The 21,794-nt window shown below is 41.5% G+C and overlaps 1 protein-coding gene across 4 annotated transcripts in view; it reads right to left on the bottom strand.

Moving 5' to 3' along the window:
• Positions 1 to 482: 482 nt before the first annotated feature.
• The window catches only part of KIF19 (kinesin family member 19), a 55,980-nt gene continuing 34,668 nt past the window's right edge, over positions 483 to 21,794 (bottom strand). For 2 of the 4 annotated variants that reach the window (XM_023502572.2, XM_031965749.1), the window contains 13 exons: positions 12,231 to 12,377; positions 11,226 to 11,348; positions 9,366 to 9,531; positions 6,679 to 6,853; positions 6,258 to 6,456; positions 5,450 to 5,720; positions 5,078 to 5,199; positions 4,189 to 4,352; positions 3,753 to 3,864; positions 3,568 to 3,649; positions 2,662 to 3,059; positions 1,523 to 1,682; positions 483 to 1,215 (listed from right to left, as the gene is read on the bottom strand). In XM_023502572.2, coding sequence (XP_023358340.1) covers positions 1,109 to 1,215; positions 1,523 to 1,682; positions 2,662 to 3,059; positions 3,568 to 3,649; positions 3,753 to 3,864; positions 4,189 to 4,352; positions 5,078 to 5,199; positions 5,450 to 5,720; positions 6,258 to 6,456; positions 6,679 to 6,853; positions 9,366 to 9,531; positions 11,226 to 11,348; positions 12,231 to 12,377 — 2,226 coding nt within the window. In that variant the 3' untranslated portion in view covers positions 483 to 1,108. The remainder of the gene's footprint in view (positions 1,216 to 1,522; positions 1,683 to 2,661; positions 3,060 to 3,567; positions 3,650 to 3,752; positions 3,865 to 4,188; positions 4,353 to 5,077; positions 5,200 to 5,449; positions 5,721 to 6,257; positions 6,457 to 6,678; positions 6,854 to 9,365; positions 9,532 to 11,225; positions 11,349 to 12,230; positions 12,378 to 21,794) is intronic. The other 2 variants (XM_003768548.4, XM_031965750.1) reach the window with 2 other exon arrangements.

The following is a 21,794-nucleotide window of genomic DNA, read 5'->3' as shown; positions in this document are numbered from 1 at the left end:
TATAATAATAGAATTCTTTAAGATTTGCATAGTTGCCCATGTTCCCTCTCCAGCCCCCTATCTATTCATTTTGCCCATCAGGCGAGGTGGGAAGAGTCAGGGTTCCAGTGCTGATATTTGTGACATTCACACCTAGGTTCAGGGGCTCCAATGGGGCCAAACTTCTCTTGTGGGCTCCTGGTTCCATCAGATAAGGGGAGAGCAGAGCATAGAGGAAGATGGGCCGGGAAGCTGAGGCAGGTAAGGAGAGGAGGAAGACAGACCTTGCTAGCTCCCTGACACTCTTTCTCCTTTTAGGGCAAGTGAAGCATCCCAGTATTTGGAAGCAGACAGTATGCTTTAGAGTAAAAGGAAATAGAGGGTGGGCAGGTGCCCAAAGTCACCCAGCAAGTAAGTGTATGAGGTCAGACTAGAATTCGGAACCTCCAGGGCCATTGAACCAAGTGGTCCCGATCCTATACTTCTGGTCTCGAACATGAACATCCGACTCCAAGTGGGATTTTTATTGTTCAAAGGCGTGGAGGAAAGTTAGTGTGATGTGATAAAACTAAACCATCACCCTCAGCCCCCCCTCCAGTACCCAACCTGGATCTAGTACAAGTACCACTTCTCTCCTGGATTCCCCTTTCCCGGAACCTGACAGCTCCAACATCCCTGTGCCCGGTTTGGCTCCAGGCTCCTATTGTCTTCCCACCACCCTGTTGCAGAGGTTCAGCCCAGTGGGCTCTGCTGACTACACTGAAGTCTGACAGTAGGTGAAGAGTTTTGGCAACATAGTTCTGTGCAGTGTTATGTAGGGCTGTGGCCCTGGGTTAGATTTCCCCTCGGGCTCTGGAGATCCTTTCTTGGGATCATCACCTTTCCCCAGTAAGTCCCCACCCCCCGGCTGCACTGATGTCACTGAAGTGGAAGGGTGATGGTCTTCCTCATTCCAGAATCTCCAAGACACAAACTCCACCAGGGCTTATGGGGTGCTGAGTATCTGGACATCTCCTGCTCTCTTGCCCAGGTCACTTCCCCTTGCACTCCCCTTCAGTCCTGATCTTTCCACCTTCTCATCTCCCCTCTAATTCTCAGGGGGCAGGTTGGTTCCAAGCTTGGGAGGTCTTCAGTTAGGTCGGAAACGTCCGTCTTTGCCCTGGGGCTGATGCGGACCACAGGTACCTCGTCTGGAAGCAGCTGGCATGGTGAGGGGCAATGGGTCTCCAGGCCCTGCTGTGGGAGAATGGATGACTATTAATAGTTCAGCAAAGTCAGCATCTCCTCCTGACCTCTCTCCTCTGCCAGTGTTCCTGATCTCTGTGGAGGCCCACCCCAGGGACAACGGGCTCACAGCTTTGCAGGCAGGATTTTCAGCATCTCTGCAGCAAGGTGACTTATCGGAGCTTGACACCTGAACTTGTTAAGGACACCTGAGAGTACTCTCACAGAGGACTGGCAAAGGCTCACCATTAAAGCTGCTTTGGCAAGGACCATATTGCTGACCTTTCACCCTATTCCCTTTCCCGAAGGGGACACTGACCTGTGGTCTGGCTTGGAGGAAGCCTGACTTTGGCAAGGGGCAGTGTGACCTTACTCAGGTGCCGGATAGTGGGTACTGGGTTACCAGAGATGGGTATCCTGTAGTCAGAAGTGCTCTCCAGGGGTCGGGGGTGCAGGGGGTGGTTCTTAGGACAGGATAGCTGAGTGGAGAGATAGAGATATGGGATAATGCAGAAAGACAAAAATGCAATGAGAACATCATTTTCTTGTTTTTAATTTTTTTTTTATAAAAAATGTCTTTTCTCTTCTTCCTGCCTCTCCCTCTCTCACTTTTGAAGAAAGAAAAATAAAACCCAGTAAGAAATAATGCACAGCTAAATAGAATTATTTCCCACAATGGCCAGGTTCCCGTCTGATTCTGCACCTTGATTCCATCATTCCTCTGTCAAAAGATAAATAGCTTGGGAACTCACTTTTGATCAACAGAGTGAACACATTCCCATAAAGCATATTTTCTAGGGGAAGGTTTTCCAATGACTGATTTCTTTCTGCCTGATCTCCCTGTAGTTGTGGAATGAGGGACAAGGGGGTGTGGTGTAAACAGTATCTGGCAGGGACAGAGAATGAGGTAGGAGAAATCTATACTCAGGGCCAGATCCCTAGATTATTGTAGTGACTTCATGACACAAGGCCCAGTATAGTAAAAGACCTAGGGATACTTTATTCCAGTGATGGGCACAGGGAGGCAGAGGTAGTAGGAAAGAGCATAGGGAAGACCTGGGCTTAGGAGGCTCTTACTGGCAGGAGAGTGACACAGGGGAGAGATCAGTGGAGTTTTCTATTTTACCTAGTTATGCACGTTAATTAGGAGCTAAGCTCAGTTGTCTCTCCCTGATGAAGATGTACACATTTGGGCATCCTGGATGAAAGCTCAGATTGCCCTGCCCTAGTGACAACTGTGTTCAGACTACTTCTCATAGAGTTCAGGATGCTTTCCCTCAAAGACTACAAAAGTGCCCACCCCATTCCAAGAACCTGCGTACATCTACCTTAAAAGAAGCCTAATATCCATCACCTCAGCTTAGCCTCCTGAGAGGGCTGTGAAGCATGTGGCCATGTTGCTGGGGAGGGGGAAGGGGCTGTTTCTGGTTTTCTCCCCTGCCAGGGCCTTAGTCTTACCCCCTGTCCTGTGACCTCAAAGGACCTGGACCTCCGCTTCCTCTTCTTCACCTCCAGTGATTCTTCCCGCTTTTTGCCCAGGCTCTTCTTCTGGCCCCGGAGCCAGAGACCTGGGGCCTCGCCATGGCGCCGGGCCACCCGCGAGGGGGTCTCCCCGGTGCTGCTGGACAGGTTGTCTTCACTGACAGTGTGCTGCAGCATGGGGCTTGGTGGGCGCTTGCAGGCTGGCGGTAGTGGGGGTGGGCCATCATCGGCCTCGCTCAGGGAGTGCAGGGACAGGCTGCTCGGCTCCATCGCCGGAGCCAGTAGCTGGTGCCTTTCTGGGCCCAGGGCCCGGGACCGCCTCCTGGCTGCTTTTACAGCAATGCTTTTGGTGCCGGACAGGATCGCCTTCCTTTCTGTAGTGAGTGGGGATTTGGGGGAGGAGGGAGAGAGGAAAAAGAAAAATCCAAAAACCCAAACTTCAGGTCCAAGCTTTACTATCTCAGCCCAACAGGGGACTGAGAATCAGGAGCTACCTGCTTTAAATTCCTGTTTCTATCCCAAACTACTTAAAATCAAGTCATTGGGAAACTCATTTATTGGTTCCCCTTTGTAAAATGTGGACAATAATCTCTATTCTTCCACTCATGACTTTCTCCATGGACCCCTTTTCAGAATGTTTTTCAAGGCATAAAACAAAATATGTAGGGTTACAGAGAAAACTAATGACTTTGAAATGCAGTTGTTAAAATATTAAGAAAACAAATCTCATAAGCTACTTGGAGATCCATGGAACCCTAGATTAACAATCTTTGACTGGAGATAGGTTAACAGTCATGAATTTGGTGGGAGAAAGGAGTCCAAGAAATTAAACATAGCTCTGGTGATTGGGATGGGGAGGGGAAGAGAAGGGTGTTTGATCACCTTTGTGGGACACAGGGATCTCTGGGAAGTTCTCACTGCTGTCAGGGGATGAGTTGATGCGACTGCTATCCTGGGGTGGGTCCTGTGTGGTAAGAAGGTAGGAAAGAAGGAGGCAGGAGAAAAGTTAAAGCAACCCTGACTTGAAGGTCTCTGCTACCAAAAGCATCAAGGTGATTGGGACTCACCTCCTGGGAAATTATGCCATTGATCTGGATGGGAGGTGGTGTCAATACAGCCGAGCTCTTCACTTGCCAGGCCCGGGAATGGGGGCTTGCCTTAAACACCTTATTAACCTCACTGTGGTTGGGAGAAGCGAAGAAGCAGATATTTGTTATCTACCATATCCAGAAAAAAAAGTCGGGGCTCCATGGCCAAGATTCTCATCCCCTAGTGCCCCAATCATGGATTCCTGTCCGAGGGAGGTTGGCTATCCAGCTGAGGACATTTGTAGGAAGGTTTGCCTTCCTATCCCATGCCTTTTCTATCCCTTAGTGCTAGCCAATCCAAAGCCTTCCCCAGCCCTTAATTCATCTTGTCACCACCCAGCCTCAGCCACCCCAAGACCAGAAAGCCCATGGGCTTTGGCTATAGACACTATAGGACCAGAATCTCTAATCTCACCTCTCCAGCTCCCTCACACTCAGAGGTGGGAGTATGCTCTTCTGCCATTCCTTCTGCAACACCACCTGGGGTTCGGAGCTCAAAGTCTTCACACTCTCTTGGTCTGAATCCAGGGCCAAGGTGTTCTCTCCAGGGCCTGGGGGAATTCTGGGCAATGAACTCTCCTGGGTGGTGAGGGAAGAGACATAAAGTGAGGAGACCCGGCTCAGGGAAAGATGTAGCAGGAGTTGACTAGTAGCTTTAAAAACATGCATGCCAGGTTTTCTTCTGAGTGAATTTGGCCTCTTCCAGGGGTTATGGGGCATATGCCCAGGGTCCTGTAATAATAATGATGATAACTCATATATACGTAGAATTTCAGGGAATATATCAAGTGCATCACATGTTATTTCACTTGCAAGCCATAAAACATTATGTATATGTGTGTGTGTGTGTGTATTATTGTTGTTATTACTACTTATGTTGTAGGATATTAGGCATATATTCTACTGCTCTCATTCTCCCCTGGGAAGACAGGAACATGTCTCAATTTGTATTTTGCTGGAGTCAGCAGAGTGGAGGAAATCCCAGGAGTGATCTGACCACCTGGATACTACTTGGTGACCTGACTCCCTAGGCTTCTTGCAGCTGAGTTTTTCAATTTTTCAAAAGAAGACAACTTAAAACTAAGTCTCCTCATCCCTGACCGTGGGTTCTCATCCAAGGAGCAGGAATGGGAAACCTCCTTGAAGAGATATTGGGGCCAGAATTAGCCAATTCTTCTCTTAGGGAGCCTACAACTTGTTCCTCAAGTTGTCCTCTCTTCCTCTCAGAGCACCTGAATGCATGGCCTTGGTTACTCAAATTTCTACTCCTCTTCCCCCTCCCCCACCTCCATACTTTCACACACCTGCAGGGCCCTGGAGGCTGCCCGGTCCATAATAGCCATTCGATCCAGATTTCCCTCCTCTAGCTCCCTCTGGTAGAGTTCATACAGCTGCTCCAGGTGGTGAGGGACAGACAGGTTGTAATCTAGGAGGGAGGGATTCTCTTAAACTCCAGTCTCCAGATCTTGGTTCGCAGGGAGAGGCAGACAGGAGGGGGAGGATAGTCTCCCTTTGTCCTGGTCCATTAGCATGGAGGGAGTAGTCAAGGACTAAAGGCTATGGCATCGAGAGGGAGTCAGAGAATCAGGGATCCAGGGAGTGGTTCTGGCTTCTGGCCTGAGAGTTGGAAGGAAGGGAATGTGTAAATAGTCCACAGGATGGGAGAAGGATCCTACCATCGATAATCTGCCGCTGGCCCTGAATGATCTCATCACAGAGGCTCCGGTGCTGCTCCAGGCGATGCATGGCCTCCCTGCGGTGGCAGAGGGCACCGTCCCGGATCAGGGCATGGGACTGCATCTCCGTATTTTCCATCTCCAGCTCATGAACCCGACATAGTAAACTCAGGATTTCCCGCTGCTCCTGAGAACCAATGCGACGCGGCAGCAACTCCTCCAGCCTCCGGCCCTGGGTCCTCAGATCCCGGCAGCGCTGCTCTAGTTCCACCTAAAGGTTCAAGGGCCAGGTGTGAGGGGAGACTGCTATATAAGGAACCCCTCCCTCTATTTCAATCATTAAGAAGCACGCTCTTGGAGGGAGGGGGTACAGCTAGGCAGCGCAGTGGATAGAGCACCATCCCTGAAGTCAGGAGGACCTGAGTTCAAATGCTACCTCAGACACTTAATACTTTTAGGTGTGTGGCCCTGGGCAAGTCATTTAACGGAAGGGGAAGGGGAAGGGGAAGGGGAAGGGGAAGGGGAAGGGGAAGGGGAAGGAGCACATTTGGACACTCGTCCTGTGCTCCATTTCAAGTGAAACAAAGGCTGAGCCTTAGGATTCTAGGGCTACAAGGAAGGCTAGGCTACCCCATTCCTCCAGGACAAACACCCTTTAGGCCAGTAACATCCCCACCTCCACGAACTTTTTTATAGATTATCTCTGCCCATTTTGCATAGTGAGGCCTGGAAGTGCTTCCTGTGTTGGTTGTGCCCCAGAGAAACTGCCCTCAGATTTCCTCCCTTACTGTCCCAAGTCTCTGGCCACCTTTTGCTTTCGTAGTTTCTTCTGCTCTCCGACCAGGGTAGCAATGCTCTCTCGGGCTGAGGTCACCTCTGGAGGCTCCAGGATGTCGGGCTGGTCATCCCCCGTGTCTGAGTCTTTCTCACTCTCATCCTTACTGTAGGATTCCTTTCGCCGTTCTTCCTGCCACTTGAGGGTTCGGCGAGATTTCTCCTGCTCCCAGCTGCCCCAGACCAACCCCCCCAGGGAGATACAGTGTATGAGAGCATAGATATGTCGGGCATATCACAGCTGACCCATAAGAGATGTGGAGATTCACACCAGAGGTCTGAGGGGTGGGATGGGAGGTGTTTACAATGGGGAGGATCACAGGGTCTACGAGGATCACCATGGGCTAGAACACCCAGTTGGCTCTGTTCCAGGCAGGGAACGAGTGTAAACTTACTCAGCAATAGTGAGCAGGTGGCGGGAAGTATCGATTTGGATCTCCATGGAGTGATTCTCCAGTTCTAACAGGAGCCTGCGGACGTCCATCTGGTTTTGAAAGGCACTGAGGAGCTGCCCCCGCAGCTGTCCCATCTCCAGCTGTTCAAACTGGGAACTATGAAGCTGGACCTCAGCTACCCCAAAGACAAGAGGGAGGACCCGGAATCAGTAGAGCTCGGGGAGAGCCCTTCCCTCTCTTTTTCTCTCCACGCTTGGAACCTCCTCTGCCCTTCTCAAACCACGCCCCTTTCCCCTCCCTTTCTCCATTAACTAATACAGGGACTTGCATCCCTGCCCAGCCCTCCAGCCTCATCCCTACTCTAATACTCCAAGGGTTCCAAAGGGACTTTTGGACAGTGTAATTTATTACGGTAATTTATTTTTTACAATATTATTATTATAGCATAATATAATTATTACAGTAATTTATTACAGCGTTATGTGTCTCTGTGATTTGTGTCTTGGGTACTTTTCAAATGTAGTGGGGCAGATCACTGAATCTCTCAGGGTATTGACTATATAAGACTATAAATCAGAGAAGATGCTGCTTGCCTTGGTAGAAGGAGGCCCCGTATCTGGGAATTTCTTACATCATTGAAATCACAGGTCTAATCTCCATCCTTTTTCCCAACACTGAGTCAAAATCTGGACTTTCTGCAGTTCCTAACCCCACTGATCCTTATGGCTATCTCTGAGGCCAATCAAAATCAATTTAATCCCTTTTCTATTGGGCAGCCCTTCAAAGGCTGAAGACAGTCCTAAACCTTCCCTTCTCCAGGCTAAATATCTGGCAGTTTTTTTTATTTGTTTGTTTATTTGGGGTTTTTTGTTTGTTTTTTTGCTGGGTAGAAGAGAGTGGAAACTTTTGTTATGTCTTCAGCACTTAGCACAGTTCCTGACATTCTGACTAGGAATGTTCCTCTACAGTGCCCTTCTCATTCTGGTTGTCCTTCTTTGGACACAATGCTCAATGTTGGCACTTTCCAGATGTCTGGCTAAGTCTGTGAGAGTATCCCCACCTTGTCCTAAGACCAGGCAGCATTTGTAGTTATTTTTGCAAAGCACTTTACACATTTTCTGACTTGATGACAAGCTTTGCAAACTATAAAAACATTACCACATTGTTACTGTTGTCATAGTTCCTAATATCAGTACAGGATGTCTAGTATATGTTCCTCTTTGATCCTTTCCAATTCCCAGGTTAGGAACTTGCCCCAAATGGTGCCTTCCCTGGGTGCTCTTCCCAGTAGAGAGACTTTTACTCATATTAAGCATGGAGTCCATTTTGAAAAACTTTTCACAGGAACTGTCTTATTCCATACATGTATGTAGATTTGTTTTTCTGAGTCCCAGCATAGGCCCTTATATTAATCCTATTAAATTTCAAAAGAGCTTGACTTACTTGTATCCTTATGAACTCTTTTTGAATCCTGATTCCATCATCCAATATGTTAGCTTTGTGGCATGAATTTGTAGTATGTTATCTTAACATTCATCCAAGGGTAAACTCTCAAGTTGGATGCCATTTAACTACTGAGTACTCACAAAATGAGGGGTTTGTGCTAAATGGTCTCTATCTTTCTTCTGTTCTGCCTCTGACAATCTAGGATTCTTGAATACTTAAGCAGAAGCCATGCTTAGCACTACATGGTCTGTCTGTCTTTCTGTCTCTATGTATCTCTCTCTCTCTGTGTGTGTGTGTGTGTGTGTGTATATATATATATATATATATATATATATATATATATATATTTATAATCTGGACTTTCTGAAATTTCTAACCTCATTGATCCTTGTGGCTACCTCTGAGACCAATCAAAACAAATTTAATCCCTTTTCTATTGGACAGCCTTTCAAAGGCTGAAGACAGTTGTACTCCTCCTTAGCTTCTTTATAAACTCACTCTCTCTCTCTCTCTCTCTCTCTCTCTCTCTCTCTCTCTCTCTTTCTACTGAATTGTAATTAGATGAAATTTGGGTTTAGATTCTGTTTTGGGAATTTAGTAAGCATCAAGCCACTTAACCTCTGACCTCTCATCTAACCTAACTACTGCTGCTGCTATTATTACTACTATTATGACTATTACTGCTACTCTACTACCAGCTAACTTTTATATAATGCTTAAGGTGTACAAAGTCTTTAGGTCAATATCTTGTTTTATTCTCATGACAGTTCCAGAAAGTGCTATTATTATTTCCAATTTAAAGATGAAGAAAATAAGGCAGTTTGAGATTGAGTGACTTGCTCAGGACCACAAAACTATTGAGTATATGAGGCAGTATTCCAACTAAGGTCTGCCTAACTCTATAATTCATCTAGCTGTGTGGTTTTACTTTCTGCATCTGTAAAATGGGAACAACAGTCTCTTTGGTACCTAACCCACAAGGTAGTTGTGGTGACTAAATGAGATAGTGATTCAATGTGTTTTGTAAGCCTTGAAGTGCTATGAAAGACAGCTTTATTATAATTGTCCCTATTATCCATGCCAAATACTAGTAATACATGGCCAGGATGAAAAGGTAGAAAGTAGCTGTCTTTGGGGTAGAATGTACCCATCTGTCCAGGGGTTCCCAAAGAGCTTCACTCAATCCAGACTCTTGTTAGGTGATAAAAGATAATCAAAAGAATATGCCCCTGGGTACCTACCTTGGATCTGGCGAATGTCTCCCTGCTCACAGGGGCTTCTGCCCTGACCCCGCCCACCCTGCCCATCAATCTTGCACTTGAGGCGCTGAATTTCACTGCGCAGGTCAGAGATGATGCTGGTATACTGAGCAATGTGGTATGAAACATTGAGCAGGTTTTGTTTCACCTGGGGATGTCAGGAGAAGCAAGAGCCATTAGAATCATCTTTGTCTCTTCCCTCTCCTTTGTCTTCCATGTCTAATAGATTGCTAAGCCCTGCTGATTCTTTCTATTTACTTGAATATTACCTGGGTTGTAGTGTTATACTTGTGAGTCAGGAGACCCACCTTCAAATCTTTCCTTCCTAAAACCACTTCATGTTGTGAAATATATATATATATTATGTATAATATATATACATTATATATATATGTAGTGTACATGGACATTTTTCCATTAGAAAGTAAGATTTTTGAGGGCAAGGACTGTTTCCTTTTGGTTTTGTGGATCCCCAGAGATAAGTCAAGTATCTGATATAGTCCTTAACAAATATTTGTTGATTGATTGATTTATAGCACATAATCAACCAACCAACAAGCTTTCATACTTTCCAATTCTCAGGTTAGGAACTTGCCCCAAATGGTGCCTTCCCTGGGTGCTCTTCCCAGTAGAGAGACTTTCACTCATATTAATCATGGAGTCCATGTTGAAAAACTTGCTCTCTCTCATACTAGTAGGGGGATGTAACATATTCACAGAGAAGTACATAGAAGATACATACAAAAAGAAGCACCCAGTGATTTGGCAAGGAACAGTAATCAATATTTGGAGAACCAGGTTTGCCATTTTTGCATATGTTACATTCAGCTCATTTTTACATATGAGGAAATAGAGGAAAATAGGGTAAAATGACTTAGTCAGGATCACATAGCTAGTATGTGTCTGAGGCCAGATTTGAAATCAGCCTATAGGCTCAGAGCTCCATCCACTGCTCCATCTAGCTGCCCCAAGAGACTGGATACAAGGCAGGAAATCAGGAAACTACTATAATAGTTCAGGAGAGAGGTGATGAGTGATTTGATTAGTGGTGCTACAAATAAAGAGAAGGGGGTGAACATGAGATATTAAAGGAGGTTAAATCAATAAAAAAGACTTAATAAATGTTTAAATATTTGTGAGGGGTGTGTGTGTGTGTGTGTGTGTGTGTGTGTGTGTGTATGTGTGTGTGTGTGTGTGTGTGTAAGAGTAAAGAATCAAGGATGAGTCCTAAGTTGTGAACCTGAATGATTTTAAAAATGTCATGGTCAGAAATTGAAATTAGGAGAAAGATTTGGGTTTAGAGGGAAAGATAATGAGTTTTGTTTTCTATATGCTAAGTTTGAGATGCCAATAATATGTCTAGATGGAGATGTTGATCAGGTAGTTGGAGATGCAAGAATGAAAGATAGAAATACAGATCTAGGAGTCATCTTCAGAGCAATGGTATTTGAATCCAATGTGAACAGATGGGATCACTGAGTGAGGGAGCATAGAGAAGGGTTAGCATAGAGAAGGCAAGCTCCATATACTCTAAATATTTGTAGTAGAAGGAAGGAAACAAGGAAGAAATGATGAGAAGAAGAGAAGGGAAGGAGAAAGCAAAAGGGACAGAAGAGAAGAAATCAAAAAGAAGTTGAATGCTTTCAGTGGTGAATGGATCATTAACTTCCATGAAGTATTGATGGCTGAAAGAGTGGAGAAGAAAAGATCTGATCCAAGGATTCAAAATGGTGCTAAAGAGGCAGAGGTTTGTATCAGGAAGAAGGGTGACCAAACAGATCAATGAGTCAAAGAACAAAGCAAGAACATGACCTTGGGAATGGCCAAGTGGCTATATCTTACCCTTGTCTTGATATTCTTGGCCCGGCCAGCATAAGTGAGGGTGTTTCGGGACTCTTCAAATGCACTGCTTGCAGGGCTGATGTGGGCAATCATCACTGTTCTGCTGTTGCCCCCAAGGGAATCCTACATAGGAGGTGAAGGCAAGGACCTGGTGAGCTGGTCAACCATTAAATCTTATTGCATTTTGCCAGATGTTACCCTATACCTAGGTTTTTCCACTGTGGGAGTCTCAATCCCTGCCACTCTCCATCTCCCCCCGATTCCTACCACCATATATTCTGAAATATTTATCAAGTTTAATACTCTACCGAGAACTTTGAAATAACTCCTTTGCTATAAAAATAGCCGCCAGCTCAACTCTACTCTATGACCTTTGTATTCTCCTAGCCTCTACCTCCTTTCTCCTTTCTTCCTCTCCCTTCTTGCCCAAGTTCTTAAATGAGAATTTCTTTCCTAATCAACTGACTATATGGTTAAGAAGAACATCAAATGTTAATTAAAAAAATAAAACCTGCAACTCTTCCACTTTAGACCTTTGATTTTGCATCTGTTAAACGAGAAAATTGGACTGGGGAATCCCTAACATCTCTTTCAGCTGTGAATTCTAGATTTTGTGAATATCTTTACTGGGTCATAAAATGTACCATTTTCCTTAGGTATCAGGACTGGGCCTAAGATTTCTTAGGTATAGGGATCCCCCAGATGGAGATACCATCTCTGAGAATGTAGATTGGCACCTTCTTTGTAACTTTTGAATTAAATTGTCTAATTTGCCCATAGCCAGTCATGGTCAGATTTGATGGGATTTAAATCCAGCTCTCCTTGGCTCTGGGGCTATTTCTCTGTATAATACATCATATTGTGTGTTATGAATGAGCAAATCACCGACAGTGACAGCAATGGGATTCAGAGTTTCTTTTGACATGGCACAGCATCTTCTGTCAGCTGGATTTCTTGACCCTCCACCTCCCTACTGCTCATGCCCCTTTTGACTTCTGCCGGTACCTTGAGGAGCCGGGTGAGTTTGCTGTCTCTGTAGTTAATATATTTATTGTTCCCCTTGTCACTGAGAGCATTGATGCAGTTGCCCAAGGCCAGCAGGGACCGGTTGATGTGGGCACCCTCCTTCATGCGTTGTCCGCGATTCTGGGTCTGAGGGTCAAGGAGACAAGAGTTGGCTGCAGTGTGGTAGAAGGACTGAGCCTCTAGAGAGTGGTCTACAGGCCTGCTGGGCAAGGAAGATCGGTGCTATAACAAAGCATTTGATTCCTCCAACCATGTATGAATCCCTTCAGTTCTCTGGACCTCATTTTTCTTGCTTGGAACACTGGGGATAACAATCTCTATGCTACCAACCTGATAAGGTTGTCAAGAAGATAAAGTGAGGTAAACAAATAGAAAAGAGTTTTTAAAAATAAATGGAAGTTCTTAGAGGAAACTATATTGTAATGGGGATTATAATATGTAACATGTAGTGATTATAATGAGGTGAGTATTCTAGCCTAAATTATGGATTTAAATACTGGTTCCATTACTTTTATTACTTGGGTGACTTCAGACAAGACATTTAACCTCTCTCATCCATGTGCCCTACCTGCCACATAAGGTTATAGTGAGGATCCACTGAGATAATATGTGTTAAGCATTTAGTAAATCTTAAAAGTGCTATGTGGGCAGCTGAGTGGCACAGTGTATGGAGTGTTGGTCCTGGAGTCAGAAAGTCTCATCTTCCTGAGTTTAAATCTGACATCAGACACTTACTAGCTAGGTGACTCTGGGTAAGCCACTTAACCCTGTTTGCCTCAGTTTCCTCATCTGTAAAATGAACTGGAGAAGGAAATGATAAGTCATTCAGTATCTCTGCCAGGAGAACCCCAAATGGGATCATGAATACTTAGACATGATGGAATGACTAAACAGTATCAACAAGAAAAAGATTTTTTTTTAGCTTTAAATCTTGGGATCCTCTGACATTTCAGCAAAATGGCAGGTGAGGAACCTCTCTGATCTTTGCTAGGATGATGTTATATAGCCTATAATTGGGTCTATGCTTAAAGCTTTTTCAACTTGGTAAGACCAGCCAAAACTTGTGTAATAATGTTCAAGAGCTTAAGGTCATTTCAACATCCAGTGAAGCCTCAGAGGAAGACCAAATGATGACAGGAAGATCTGAGTTCAAATATGATGCTTACTTGCTAGCTAAGTGACCTTGGGCAAGTCCCTTTGTCTCCAGTTTTTTCACCTGTAAAGTGGGAATAATAATAGCATTTATCATCCAAGGTTTTTGGGAGGTTCAAATGGGATAATGTCTGTAGGGCACTTTGTAAACCTTTAATGTGCTATATAAATGCTGGCTATTCATGTTATTATGGAGAACATCATGTTCTCTTTTCTGATGAGATTGTGTAGAAATGACCCTGGGAGAAGTTGCAATCCTGTCATTATTCCTGAACATTTAATATTTTAAGGGTTATTGTTCAGATGCATAAAATAATTGCATTTTGTTGTTGAATAAAAGTATGAGGATATAAATTCATTTTCTATCGAGTGCCTGAAACATTCCACTCTCCAGTAGCAGACAGCACCACAGTCATGATACATTGTTTCCACATGATTTTGGTGTTCTTGTCCAGGTCTTTCCAATGTAAAAGCTTTTGCTTCCATGTACTTAAAGATTATTATGAGTATTTTGGATGATAGCATAATAAATATTATTAATATAATGTTTTGAGGTTAGAAACATGCTTTATCTACATATCATCTTGCCAATTTCCACAACAGATCTGTGAGGTAAATATTATTATTATCCCCATTTTTGCAATTGAGGAAACTAAGGCAGGCAAGAGGAAGTGACTTGCCTAGGATCACACAGATAAGAAATGTCTGAGACAGTATATGAATTCAGATAATCCTACTCTTAAGTTCACTACTTGATCTATTGTGCCTCCTACCAGCTTTTAAAATGTCCTTAAGTGTTTTTGAATTGATATAATGTCTGAACAATTTAAGGCAACAATTCATTCTGTGATAATAGTTTAGCTTCACTACAATTCACTGGTTGAGTTTTCTGGGATATTTGAAGATCTATATTTGTTGTGTTGGGATTTGTCATCTGTTAGTCTAAAGGATAGTGAGCTTAGCCACTAGGTTAATTATTCGATGGAAGCTACATATGTTTATAACTACTTGTATGGTTTCCACTGCTCCCCTGAATGATTGACATTAAGTCCTGGCTCCATAAAGATAACCTTTGTGTAGTTTCTGGTGGCAATGGCCTAGTCCTCAATTGCCATCATAATCTCCTCTGTTTCCACAAACAAATCTGTGTGACTCAGTCATTTGTTAAACTTTTTTCTGTTGACATATTGTTGGCTGAGTTCACATGGATGTCCAGTATTAAGATTATTAATGGCCATTTATTATTAATCATCACAATAATATATGCCAAAAAAACCCAGGTTATAAAGAACAACTATTACTTTGTTGAATAAGCCGTCTGAGAACACAACAACATTTAAACCATCTTTGCAAAGTCTTTGTCTCAGTACCACATTCAAGACCTGTCCATGATCTGCAAATACATAGACCAGACTCAAGGATAGTCAGAACACTAAAGCATTTGATGTTCACATGGAAAATTGTTTTTAATTTTTTAATTAAAATTGTAATTATTTAATTAGCTTAAGATTTTAAATTTTAGTTTAAAACTTCAACCATCAAAATCATATCAAGAGCAAGTCATATAAAACATGGCATTTTAAAAGAACATTTAAACCCATTATGATTTTTCCTTCTTTCCTTCCTTTTCTTTCTTTCTTTTTCCTTCCCTTCCTCCTTCCTACCTTCTTTCCTTTCTTCCTTCCTTCCTTCCAGAAATCACAGTTAAGTGACTTACCCAAGGTTACATAGCTAGTAAGTGTCTGAAGATAGATTTCTTTTTCTTTTTTTTTTTTTTTATTTAATAGCCTTTTATTTACAGGATATATACATGGGTAACTTTACAGCATTAACAATTGCCAAACCTCTTGTTCCAATTTTTCATGAAGATAGATTTCACCGTAGGTCCTCCTGACTCCAGGGCTAGTGCTGTATTCACTGTGCCCACCTAGCTGCCCCTCTTATCTAGCATTCAATCAACTTTAAAGAAGTTGGATATTACTTTAATATTAATGCTTTAACAATATCAAAATAACAATTTAATGATTGCATTAATAACAAAATACTATTAATATTATAATTAAAGAGGGAGTTGACCCTCCTCCTCCTAGAAGCACATAGCACGAAGCATATATGAAATATTGAGAAATAATATTTAACAGTATTGTAGTTTGAATCCTTTGTTTCACCTGAATTAAAAAGCAAAACCTCTCTCCGTCCCCCTCTGTCTCTGTCTGTCTCTCTTGCTCTCTGTTTGTCTGTGTCTCTCAGCAATCAGGCTTAAGTGTCTTGCCCAGATAGATACAGCTACTATATATGTCTGAGGCCAGGCTTGAACTCAGGTCCTCCTGACTAGCTGTCCCCAGTCTTTCTTAAATAGAAGACTTAATCAAAGCCAAAGAGACAGTCTCTTACTCTGAAATTTCTGGTTTCGATTAAATGAAAGGCCTAATCCTTTTTTTTTTTTTCCCCCAATAGTAGCTACAATCAAATTTAGCTCCCTAAGATTCTGATTCTCTGCAATTAAGGTTAGAGAGAATCTGTCTTGCTTGTAGCAACCAAATAAAACTGCAAGTCTTTTGGTTAATCCATTGAAGAGGTTTGTCTACTCTTGACCAGACTGAAAGACAGACATTTTGGCAAAAGTGTGCAGATACCGACATTACTATTGTACTATTTAAGCAAATTTTTCAAAAATCTGAATTTTGCCTATGGAATTTTGTCTCTTGCTTCATGATGACTGTAAAATGTGGGAAATATTATCTCCTACAGTTGTAGTGAGGATCAAAAAAGTTATTTGTCAGGTGAAATACTATTATTAAATATATTAGACAGTGTTTGAGTCAGAGAATTCAAATTAACAGAGGGAATCTGACCATTTGAATCTTTTCCCAATCTTTAAATATTAATATTTGGTTTCTGATGGACTTAGGCTAAACTATAGAGTATGGAAGACTAAAACATCTTATTAATCATTTGATGTACATGGATAATATTCCAGTATATGGATATACCAAAAGAAACATTATACAACTCCTTCATCCCGTGAAATATTTCTCTAGTGATATCAAATTGTCTTTTGGTCTCAATAAGTATGAAATTCTTAATATACATCAAAGAAAAATAAAAACTGAAGGTTCAAGCTTGTTCAAATACTTTGGTCCTCCAGGCAAGCTATATCATGCATAAAGTTAGATTGAAAATGTTAAATATAAATATAGGCATTTTGAAAGCAAAGCCAAATGGAAGAATATGTTTAATGCAATCCTAAACTTCAAGTTTTATTGTACACTTTCAGAACTATAAAGTGAACAATAACAAATGTGGAAAGTATCCTTGTAAAAAACCCATGCAATATCAAGGAAACACAATGCCCATCATTCTAAGGCAACTATAAGGATATTAATGATTTCCTTATGAAAAAAAGAAGAAAATAATGAAAAGTGTTCTTGTTCAGTTGTTTTTTCAATCCTGTCCAACTCTTTGCAACCCCATATGGGGTTTTGTTGGCAAAGATATTGAGGTGGTTTGCTATTTTCTTCTCCAGCTCATTTTGCAAATGAGGACACTGAAATAGAGTTAAGTGACTTGCTCAAGGTCACACACAGAAGTGTCTGAGGCCAGATTTTAATTCAGGAAGATATCTTCTTGATTCCAGGCCCAGCATTCTATCCATCGTACCATTTAGCCATCCCATATTACAAATGGGCCAAAAAAATCTACATAAACAACCAGGCATCTCTTTACCCAGCAAGAGTAAAGAGAGGGAACATCTGATGCACCGTTCTAGCCACCAGGTCATATTTTTGTTAGGTTTTTCAGAATACCTTAAATTATAGATTAATGTATAATAAATGGGGGGGGGGTTTACCATAGCTGGGCTCTCCTTAGCAAGTCATTTAACCCTGTTTGTCTCAGTTTCCTTATCTATCAAATAAGATGGAAATGGAGATGGCAAACCAATCCCTGCAGTGATCAGTACTTGATAAATGGTAAAAAGCCAATCAGATTTGTGAATGTAACTCAAAGTAATTAATCTCTAAATGGAGCCTAGGAAAAATCTGTGATACAAAATTGGAATCAAAGGTTCCAACAATCCCATGGATTCAGCCAACAAAGAAAGCCTTAAATCTTTGAACAATGATCAAATCATGCTGATTTGTGTGAACAGAGAGGTTTAAGATGGCAATTGCAGGCATGTGCTGGACTTGGAACGAGGGGGAAAGAAGTTCAGATTCTTTGTCAGCACAATCAACTGTGTGATCCTGAGCAAATCATTTTACCTCTTTTGCCTCAGTTTTCTTATTCATAAAATAAGGGGGTTGAACCTCATGGTTTCTAAGGTCCTTTTCACTTCTAAATACATGACCTTTTGTTTCTATGACTAGATCACTGACACCAGAAATTACAGAAAAATGATCCTTCAGAAAATCAATGTTGATTATATAAGCAGCTAGAAGAAATTATAATACCTGCTAAACACCTAGCAAAACATGACCTGGTGGCTATATTGTATATCAGAAGCTTGCTCTTTTTTATCATCTTCCAGATAGCAAATCCACATACTATTTTAAAAAGGCCTCTAAATGTCTTGGAAAATACAACTAGCAAGAAGTACTGGAGTATTATCACAAAAACCAAAGTGTCACTCATAATTACTTAGACATAACATTGATCTTTTTGTAGTTATTGTTGCTGTTCAGTCTAATTCTTGATGACCCCATTTGGGATTTTCTTGATAGAGATACTGGATTGGTTTGCCATCTCCTTCGCCAGCTTATTTGACAGATAAGGAAACTGAGGCAAACAGGGTTAAATGACTTGCCAAGGGTAACCCAGCTATGATACCCCCACTTATTATACATTAATCTAGAAAAACTTAAGAATAACTCTCTTTTCCTTCTCTTCCTCTTCCTCCTTCTCTTCCTCCACCTCCTCCTTCTTCTCTCCTTCTTTCTCTTCTTCACCTTTCTCATTCTTCTTCTTCCTCTATCTCCTCCTCTTTTTCTTTTTTCTTCTTCCTTCTCTTCCTCCTCCTCTTTCCTCTTCTTCTTTCTTTCTTCTCCTCCATTTCTTCCTCCTCTTTCTCTTTGTTCTTTTTCTTATTCTTCAACTTCTATTTCTTCTTTTTAAAAAGATAATTGTGGCTAAGTGGGAATCTGAAGCTGGATTTAGAATTCAGGTCCTCCCAACTCCACTCCCAAAATAGCTATAAAATAGATGTCACTATACTAAATACTTACTGGACAAGCTACAAAGAATGAAAAAGCTTTCAAAAGAAAGAGATCTTAGGGAGAAGAATGGGGAAGAGAATGAAGTCATAGCATCCCCATTGTCCTGGTTGCTATTGGAGTTGTACCAAGAATACTTTCAGAAATCCTATAGAGCAAGGGGCTGAAGCGAGCCAATTTTAGCTCTTTTTTTTGCATCCAGGACCCTTTTGCAAGTCTGATCAAACCTATGAATCCCTTCTTGAAAGAATGTTCTAGTTTTAAAATCATAATTGAAATAAATGCTAAATTCCAGTGAGAGGTTAGTGAAAATAAAGATGTATTTTTTCCTGACCAAGTTCATAGATTCACCTTGAAATTGATCCATGTTGAGAAACTCTGTTAGAGAAGTCAGGAGGACCTGAGTTCAAATTTGACCTCAGACAGTTAACACTTCCTAGCTGTGTGATCCTGGGCAAGTCACTTAACCCCAATTGCCTCAAAAAAAGGAAGGAAGGAAGGAAGGAAGGAAGGAAGGAAGGAAGGAAGGAAGGAAGGAAGAAAGAAAGAAAGAAAGAAAGAAAGAAAGAAAGAAAGAAAGAAAGAAGAGGGTTTTGTTAGAGGGTGAGCTCACATCTTAATACTCTTATTCAATTACAATAAGCAATTATTTTATCTACCTGTGCAAGAGTTCAAAGAATATTAAAAATAAAGGAGTTAAGAACAGGATTATTTCTATCTGAACCCATGGGAAAAAAGAAAAGAACAGAATGATGCTGATGCTGATGACTACTAGATGCTGATCATCACCACCACAATGATGATGATAATAACATCACCACCAAATCAAGTAGCCCTGTAATAATATTGGGGCTACCTAGATTACTTTAAAAACTGTGAATGGGAGAAAAGCCGGACAGGAAACAGGGCATAGTAACTGACTTGGAGCACCAGATGGCGCTCCAAACCTCGGGAACCTATTCAGGAGGAAGGGAGAAGGCAAGCTGCCATTGTTGTGGGGGAATGGGAGAGGAAATCCAAGGCTACTCTTCTTCCACTTGGGTCTCAAAGACATCTTTAGGATGACTTTGTGAGAACCTTCTTCTGGCCTGTCTGGTTTACTCTAATCAGTCACCGCTTCCTGCCTATCCTTGAAGAGTGTCTGGAATAGCTTATTGACAGATGAGGAAATTGAGGCAGAGAGTATGTTTTATATGATAGCACATGTATAAACTATATCAAATTGCTTACCATCTTTGGCAGAAGGGAGGGAGGGAAGGAGGGGAAAATTTTAGAACTCATTATCTTGTAAAAATGAATGCTAAATTTTTTTTGATGTGATTGGGAAAAATAAAATACTACTTTTAAAAATAGCACACATTGTAGCACCTATTACACAGGATTATTATGAGAGTGTTCATGGCACTGTAAGCATCTGAGGCAGAATTCCAATACAGATTGGGGAGAATCAGTCTTCCAGATGAATTATAGGATGAAAAAAAATGGTATCGGGTAGTAGGTAGTAATAGGTAGTAATCTATATTCAATTTTACTATGGTCTACACATTTTGATACAATAGAAAAGATATTGGATTTAGAATAAAAAAATGTGGGCGTTAATCTAGGCTCTGATGGTTACTCTCTGAACAACTTTTTCATCTAGCATCTCTGGGCCTCAGTTCCTTATCTGAGAAAAGGAACTAGATGGTCTCTAAAATCAGTCATTAAGCATTTATTAAACACCTACTATGTGCCAGGCACTGCACTAAGTGCTAGAGATATAAAAAGAGACAAAAGACAGTTTCCTGTCTTCATGGAACTTTCCATCTAATGGTGGAGACAGTAAGCAAATATGAAACTATACATAGGATAAATAGGAAATAATGAACAGAGGGAATGAATTTAAAGATGCTAGAAAAAGTTTTCTTTGGAAAATAGGATTTTGGTTGGAATTTGAAAGAGTCCTTCCAACTTGAAAGCTCTGGTTTTACTTCTGAGCAAGAAAGGAAGAATTACTAATTCAGAGCTCACTTGGGTCTAATTGATGAGAGGAGCACCAAATCTCACCAGAACTACTTACTCACTAAACTTGAACTATTGTTTGTTTTTTTTTAAGCACTTTGTAAATCTTAAAAATGTCACAGAAATTTGTGATTATTAACCTTATGGTTGCCCCCCCCAAAAAAAAGCTCCAAATGGGTCATGAAAAATTAGACATGACTGAAAAATGACACAACAAAAGCCTTATAATGCCTAAGGCAATTTTTTCAAAGGACCAGGTTTAGTGTATGTATACCTCAATCCCCATACAGTGGAAAATAATAATTCACATTTACTTAATGCTCTAAAGTTTGTAAAGTGCTTTAAAGTATTTTTACATCCATTATCTCATCTGATTCTCATAAAAACCCTGTGCAAAAGATACTATTATTATGCTCATCTATAAAATAGTATTTTATTTTTTCCCAGTTACATGTCAAGAAAATTTTTAGCATTCATTTTTACAAGACTTTGAGTTCCAAATTTTTTCCCTCCCTCCCTTCCCTCCCTTCTGCCAAAGATGGTAAGCAGTTTGATAGTTTATACATGTGCTATCATGTAAAAAACATTTCCACATTAATCACAGTTGTGAAAGAAATAGATCAAAAGAAAAAAAAACACTAGAAAGATTAAAGTGAAAAAAATATTCTTTGATCTGCATTCGAAATATCTCTATCTAAAGATCTAAATAGGTCTTTTTATGGATAGTATTTTTCCTTTCTTAGTTCTTTGTATTAGTCTTGTTATCCCTATTTTTAAACCAGACTTGTGATTTCACTGCTGTACTACTGATCCTAAACTCTATTGGTATGGGAAAGAGGCCCCATACTAATGGGCCTTGGGATTAGGGATACATTCAAGAGCTGGCTCAAAGTGAGTGTGAATAGCAATTGTTTTGGTTCTGGCCAGAAACTCTGAGGGTCTTCCCCTCCCAGATTAATTCTTTTATGAAGGTAAACTAGGCTGTCTTTTGCCCCAATTGTTGCTCAGCCTTTAATCACTGAATGATGTTGCTTCAGACAAATTGCGATATGGGAAAGATCTTAGTTTAAAAAGGCTAAGGTGGGACTCCCACTGCATCTGGGGCCATTGCCAGTCATCCTGACCTATGTCTTGTCACTCTGTTGACTCTGGAAGAGAACACTTTCTGATGACTTTGCAC

Source organism: Sarcophilus harrisii, chromosome 4 (genome assembly GCF_902635505.1).
Source record: "Sarcophilus harrisii chromosome 4, mSarHar1.11, whole genome shotgun sequence".
NCBI lineage: Eukaryota > Metazoa > Chordata > Mammalia > Dasyuromorphia > Dasyuridae > Sarcophilus > Sarcophilus harrisii.
The sequence above is the reverse complement of the archived record's forward strand: the minus strand, read 5'-3'. Positions and strand labels throughout refer to the sequence as shown.